Source organism: Osmerus eperlanus, chromosome 17, assembly GCF_963692335.1.
Source record: "Osmerus eperlanus chromosome 17, fOsmEpe2.1, whole genome shotgun sequence".
Classification (NCBI taxonomy): Eukaryota; Metazoa; Chordata; class Actinopteri; order Osmeriformes; family Osmeridae; genus Osmerus; species Osmerus eperlanus.
In genome coordinates, this window is record NC_085034.1 from 14,556,050 (window position 1) to 14,563,459 (window position 7,410).

At 42.2% G+C, this 7,410-nt stretch overlaps 1 protein-coding gene across 1 annotated transcript; it reads right to left on the reverse strand.

Moving 5' to 3' along the window:
- Positions 1-3,542: 3,542 nt before the first annotated feature.
- Positions 3,543-6,581, reverse strand: LOC134037998 (uncharacterized). Its single transcript, XM_062483590.1, has 10 exons — positions 6,498-6,581; positions 6,146-6,216; positions 5,882-6,058; positions 5,730-5,791; positions 5,561-5,647; positions 5,430-5,471; positions 5,188-5,361; positions 4,766-5,108; positions 4,372-4,483; positions 3,543-4,277 (listed from the first exon to the last, which is right to left on the reverse strand). The coding sequence occupies exons 2-9, from the start codon at positions 6,207-6,209 to the stop codon at positions 4,467-4,469; spliced, it is 966 nt and encodes a 321-aa protein (XP_062339574.1). The 5' UTR covers positions 6,210-6,216; positions 6,498-6,581; the 3' UTR covers positions 3,543-4,277; positions 4,372-4,466.
- Between the last annotated feature and the right edge of the window lie 829 nt (positions 6,582-7,410).

Here is a 7,410-nt window from a genome sequence, read left to right on the forward strand (position 1 = left end):
GGAGCGGAGCGTTGCAAGTTGGATTTTCTCAACTTTATGTAAATGAGGAGCGTGAAAACGCTAGCGTTGGCCAATCGGATTGGTTTCTTGTTTCTTGTAACGTAGCAACTGTTCGTCATGGTAAACATTTCTAGGTTTGACAATTTCAAGATGGAGGAGAAACTTTTCGTATGTGTCTGCACACCCAGTTCTGTTCAGAACAAAGTTACTAATGTGACGAGCCTGAATTTAAAGATTACATTAAACTAATAATGCATGGTGCATGGTTGCCGATGTCGTCATTGTTCCTAGTGTGTTTTTATAGCCTACTTTTAAATGTAGTCGTCACATTACGTGACTGTTCTGTGCCACTGCTAGCTCGCTAGCCCAGCCTACAAACGACTGGTTGAGTGACCGGTGGCGTAACATGTATTCTACTGTAATCTTGCACTAGTAAAATCTTGCACTTACATAAATGTTGTGTAAAAGTGGTATTTTGATCGATATTGTGAGTACATTAACCCAAATCTGCACGCTTGGCCATGACTACAACAGTGACCTTAGAGAACTACAACTCTGTATTAACTTGTCTAACACGCCCCCGAGCGTGGTGTACTGTGGGAAGGCAAGCGATGCAGAGCGTTAAAAAACGCTGCAGTGTGAACGCACTGTTAGCGTTAAGAGCTTCTTAACGAATCTGGGAAACCCGGCCAATAACATTACAAACATCTAACTGAACGAACACAACAACTGAAATCCCTTGCGTAGCTGTTGTTTTTTTAACATGCCGCACTGCATGCTGGGTACCCAAGAGCGCTGACGCTGATTATCTAGCTGTGCTCCGACTGCGTGATATGACGAGATGCTAGTGGTGCGCTGAGGTCTCAGAGTCTCCTGCCCGAGTTCAAGTTCTGCCCGATTAGCAAGCTATTTTTACTAATGTTTTGTTAGCAATTGAATGGTAATGCAAGCTAGCTAAAAACAATGTTAGTTAGCTTGGCTAAACTGGTTTTCATAGCAACAGAAATCAACAAATCAGATCAGTCGAACTTTATTCAGAAATGGGGGGATGGCGGGAACATTAAAGGTGTAGGTACAGTAAAAGTGAAATGGAACGCGTCTTTCTGCCTTGAAGCTGCGTGCGCATCAACTAGACCCCATCTATATGTAAAGATAACATCCAAGCTAACAATTTCGCCAAATCTGACTGCAGCATTGTATACCATATGTACCGTGTTATGGTTGTTTGAGTTAAACAACTTGCTAAATGAATTAAATGTCAAATCCAACTATAAATGTATAAAAGAGAGTTCCAATCAAATCTGAATTTGTTTTAAACCTAGAGGTTTAAAAGGTTACCTTTGCCTAAACTGACATGCACCAACTCAGTTTCAACAGCCATTTACACATTTAGTCTCTATTTGTTACTCTATTCTTAAGGCATGTTTAACTTAATGTCTGCACCTCTCTGTCACCAACTGTCTCTGCAGTGGGGGCTTCACAGGGTGTCTACAGGTATAAACAAGTTAAATGTAAGACCTTTTAATACCACTTCCAAATGAAATTAAAGACCAAACTTACGATGGAAATACAAATCAAAAGTGGAAATATACAGTCATCTTTCCAAGTAAACACTGATGTCTGTTCAATATGAACAGTATGGTAAAATGACAATAATCGGTTGAGTTTAACCCTCGTGCTGCCTTCGGGTCACATGACCCAAAGGTTCATAACGAACCATCGTTGTGTTTACCCAATTTTACCCAATACAAAAACAAATAAAAATAATTTTCTTTTAACCTTCGCAATGTGGGGGGTCTGAGACAGCCCAACGGTTAAAAGAAAATGCTTCACTTTGTTTTTGTATGCGGTAAAGTTGTCGCAATACGACGGTGGGTCACAATGACTGATGGGTCAGAATGACCCGAAGATAACACAAGGGTTAAGAACATTGACTAAATGTGTGTAATGCGGAAGGATAACACAAAAATGTAATTGCTGTCCTAAATTAGACTTATTATTACACTAGGGTGGAAATGGTGGAGCAGAAACTAACAATTCCATGAATCCCATGGAAACAAAGGCAAATGTGTGAGATGTACTGATGTGGAGCACAAATGCTCCAAGAAGCAGTACTTCTCTTGAGTGGTTTTTATTCAGATGAATAATCATTGGATTCAGGTCAAAAGTCTATCACTTGAACTAGTTTCATCACTTAAGACACAAAGTCAGCAGCTTGGCATACTGGCACATGGAAAGGATTAAACATTTAGACTTTCATCAAAGTAATGCTGGCTTGTCCTTTTTCATCAATGTCCTCAAAAAAGCAGGCTGCAGAGCTACTGTGTCTGTGGGGTGACTGTCTCTGGAGGGCTGGCAGGCAGGGGCAAGCAGGGCCTGCAGGCAGGCAGGCAGGCAGGCCAGCTGGATCAAGCTGTTCTGGGGTCAGGGCTGAAGAGAAGCTGTCCAGCTAGAGAGGGGTAGTCCAGCAAGGGGTCTGTGTGGATCTCACCATCCTCGAGTCTGTTGCATCCTCTGTTGAACTCTGTTGAGCAGGCCTCTGCATGACCCTCCAGACCTGTCAAAGTGAAGAAAGGGTCCATGTCAGTTGTGAAAAATGAAGCTTTTCCCATCTACACTTGATACAGACTTCAGTTTTGACTGTGAAATGCAGTGTCATTACTTGAACTTGAATCCAAATGTGTTGACGTCATGGAGACCCATGCAGTCACTCAAAACACAGGTTCGATTCCAGGCTCTGGCAAGAGTATTTACCTCTAAACTGGTCAATATATACACATCTGACAAAAGACCTGGGGCCTGTTGCACAAAACTAGGATAAGGGATTAAGCCAGGATATCTTGGTGATCCTGGCTCAATTGATCCGTAATCCGGTTGCACTAAAGATGGATAGGGGGCAGGAGGATATGTTATGGTATAAATTACCATGGAGATTTATTCTGTGGAGCTAGCCTGCTCCAGACCAGGCTAAATTCCAGGATCTATTTAATCTCATCCCTAATGTCAGTCAGCAGTCACCACAAATGGAAACCAATAGTTATTTCACTGCTCACTATACATTGTTATCACATATAACTAGACCCACTGTCATTATTTAAACGTTTGTGATCATTAATTTCAATGATTTTGGATAAAAAATGATTTTTAGATGATGTTGCTATCATTAGATAATTTACAGTTTCCCATAGACTATAAGGCTATATATAAAATGATAGAATATTAGGGCCACAGAGGGGAAAAAAACACAAGTCATAATATTGTAACCAGTTGTTTTAAAGGAGGACAGTTGTTAAAATGACAGATGTGGGGCATTTCGTGAAATTGTACTTCAGTATGGTTTCATAAACAAAGACATGCTGATGTGCCAGAATATTAAGTATCACATTGTCATAAGTATCAAAACTGTAAAAACAATATGTAGCTTTTCTGCAGAAAGAACCAGCCTCATAAATTTATGACTTTATCCTTTTTCTTCAGTGTGGCCCTAGTACTCTGTCATATAAACAAATACACATTCCATATGAATATAAAAACACAATGTGTAACATTATGTTCCTTTATTGAATAAGGACAAAACAAAGCAGGTAAACCATCAGCTCCTTTCGAAACTGAAGTCACAGTGACTCTACAAGATGGAAAGCACAGAATCCAAGCATATTATACAAAATGATACATACACATTCAAAGGTCTGTATATAACACACCCTGCATGTCTGCACAAATCCATACACATCAACTGAACAGACAAATGAATGGATGCAGTAGCCTCCCTGCAGCCTTGTATTACACACAGTATACCGCACAAACATCATAAGAGGCCAAATTCGTAAAAAAAAACGAACCCAAAAAAAACCAAATTCCTCTGCCACCGCAGGACATATTTAACCAAAATTGAAAGCACACATACTAACTAAAATAATTCAACACATATTGGTCCCTCAGCAGCCGACCACTGTCGTCATCAGGGAAGATTGCCGGATTGTCCCAGTCCATGGCTGGTGGCACTCTGGGGGCCCTCTCCTTCCTCAGGCAGGCCACATTGTGGAGGACAGCACAAGCCACAGTAATATCACATGCCCTAACAGGGCTGACCCTTAATTTGTGAAGGCAGTGAAAGCGTGCCTTCAGGAGGCCAAAGGTCATTTCAACTCTGGCCCTGGTCCTGGCATGGGCATGGTTGTAGGCCTGCTGTGTTTCCTGGGGGTCTGTGAAAGGTGTCAGGAGAAAAGGCTGGCAGCCATACCCCCTGTCTCCCAGCAACACACCAGAGAATTCACCTGTCAACACAAAATCTCATCATTACTACCTCATAAACACAGTGATATTCTTGACACAGCCATGATGGTTATAAATAGGGGTTGTGTGGCTTACCTTGTGATAGGCACTGATAGATTTCAGAGGCCCGAAAGAATCTGGAGTCATGGACTGAGCCAGGCCATTTTGCCACAACATTGCTGATCACACAGTCAGCATTGCAGACCATCTGAAATCATAAGATGAGGAATATTACACCAATCAATGCACATCACTGGCAATGCAGAGTGTTCGTCAATGGACAATATCAAAAAGTTATGTTCACCTGAACATTAATGCTGTGAAAGGATTTCCTATTCACAAAATCGGCCTCATGGGCACCTGAGGGGGGTTTTTATCCTTATGTGTGTGCAGTCCACTGCACCAATGACATTGGGGAAACCTGTCACACAAAGTAATGAGTATCCTACTATGTGTTAACAGTTGTCCTGTAATTTGTAGATCCTCTTACCTGCAATCCTATAGAACTCCTCTTTGATGTCACAGAGTCTTCTGTGGCCAGGGAAGGAGATGAAGACATCTGCTAATGCTTTGATAGCCAGACACACACTCCTTATTGTGCGGCAAATTGTGGCCTTGTTCAGCTGTTCTGCATCCCCCACTGAGTACAGGAAGGCTCCACTAGCAAAAAAGCGCAAGGCCACACAAACCATTTGCTCCACACTCAGTGCATGGCTCCGTGCAGTGCGGTGCTTAATCCTGGGACCCAGTAGTCTGCATAGATACCTGATGCCATCTGCAGAAAACCTGTATCTTTCATATAGATGGTCATCAGCTGTGTCATCTTCTTGGAGCTGGGGGAGGAAAGAAAAATAATGATTAATACATTTGTGTTACAGTTAGCATACAGTGTACATTGAAGGCATATCTCACCTCCCTCTCAAGTTTTTTTATTTCAAGGTCCAGTTTCCTAATTGTCCTCTTTTTTATTTCGGACTCCAGTGCAAGATTTTCCATCTTTTTCTTCTTGTACTGAATGTCTATGTCTGCCAGTTCTATTTGGCGCCGGAGGTGGTTGCCATACAACTTTCTGATAGCTTGTGAGCTCTGTGAACACAATACAATTAGCGCAGCTGGAATTTGGCAGGATGTGGTGTCCTTTTATTAATACGCACTATGTTGCCAGGCTGGTTTTCCCACTGTATAGCATCTGGGTCCTGTAAAAGAAATTAGATTTTTTTTTATTTTGATGAGGACTCCTCACCATTGTAGAGTAAATAGTACTTTCACAGTCTTAACATGATACCTCATGCCTTCTGGAATCCAGAGAGATGGTCTCCTCCTCATCATCGTCTCCATCATGTGCTGTTGCTGCTGCACTGGGGCCTTCACCCTATCACATTTAATCGGATTCATATTGAAGCTAGTAGACAAGACATGCCAGGCCTACAGTATGCCTTTGATGGAGTACTCACTGGATCAGCATCGTCTGGTGCTTGTGCTGGTGGCTCTAACAGGAACACAGTGCTGCCAGACACTGCAAGGCAATAGGTAAACCAAAGTCAGACAGTCCAAATTGATTCAATATGAATGTGGTTGTATCCCATGTAGAGATGGAAGGACATACCTTGAATGAAGCGGGTGGCATCTTGGGAGGAACCTATGCTCGTCTCTTTTCCCCCAGGGATCCCCTCTAAGACGGGCCTGCCTTTATTTAGCTCCAAGGCCATGTCCTCTGCTGGGGTAAGGTCAGCCTTTGGTGACCCACCACCCGTGCCTTGTCTGTGGGTATTCTTTTTCACTGCTAAAACAGTACAGACAATGTGTGAGCAGGCACCTTCTGGGTACAATATATGCTTGTGCTTTGTTAAATATTAGTCAGGGACCATACCATTCTGCAGAATGTTCTTGTATTTGATTTTGACCTGCTGCCATGTCCGTTTTGGCCCGTTCATGTTTAATCTACACACACACACACACATTTAATGGAGTCACACTGCAAAAAATTACTTGGTATTTTTGTCTTGTTTTCAGTAAAAATATCAAAAAATGTATCATAGCTTTATACAGTGTGATGGAGTTACTTTACACAATTTCACTCATATCTGCAGTGCATTTCAATTAAAAATTTAACCGTTTCATAATTACAGTACAACTGCATTTTTGGAGATGTGAATTAAATATTTGAATTGTAATTGTGATGTTTCAGCGGAGCGGTGAGTGTGTAATTGTGCACTACTTACGCATTCAGGCGGTCTGCAATACTTTGCCACGCTTTTTCTCTTTGCTTTATCACTGTGGCGGTGTTGCCTTTCTTCTTAATTATATCTTTTTACCTCCTCGTATGCCTCCATGAGGATTTGTGCTTCCGACGGGGAAAAGTACGCGGCTCTAGTTGCCATGGTAAATCAGTTAATCTGTGATCTGTGGCGGGGTCTATTTGAGTGAGCCGTGAGCGCGCACCTATCCAGGATTGGTTTCACCTGGCTTAATGAATCCGTGTCTGCTCATCCTGGCTTGGTCTTTGTGCAACCAATTAAGCCTGGACGCACATGTTTTGGCTTCATTGAGCTCAGCTGAGTCATTTATCCCGGATGTCTTAATTCTACTTTTGTGCAACAGGCCCCAGCTCGACCTTTGCTTGTAAACAGTGATTCTGACTGTAAGAGACCTTTAAATAGCCTGACTTACCGAAATTGGCAAAACTAGCCTGGCTAACGTAGGTCGCTTTCTCAGGGCATATGACGAATGAAACAGGCTCGCCTTGAAAAAGTCTCCCTGCCGCATAGGCTTATTACAAAGACTTTCACGCCAAAAATCACCATTATGAGCCGACAGGTCTGTGGGGAATTGCTTTTTCTCCTAAAGGCTGCTCTCCTCGACCTTTTTGATGAACAATTCGCCGAGATGCAAAATGACTCACTAATTAAAAACACAGAGGAAAAAAGCTAGAGCTACAGTAGCTACTTTTCGAGTTTGGTTTTCCGTCACTTCAGAATCACGATCTATAAGGTCTAAAAGTGCTAAACCTTCACCATAATTCAAGAGTAGTGTACTTTCACAAACCCAATCATTAATTCTAGCTTAAAATGTGTAAAACCAGGACTTACCGAAAGTGGCTGCCTCCAACACGGCTTTCACGGGAGACGACTTTCA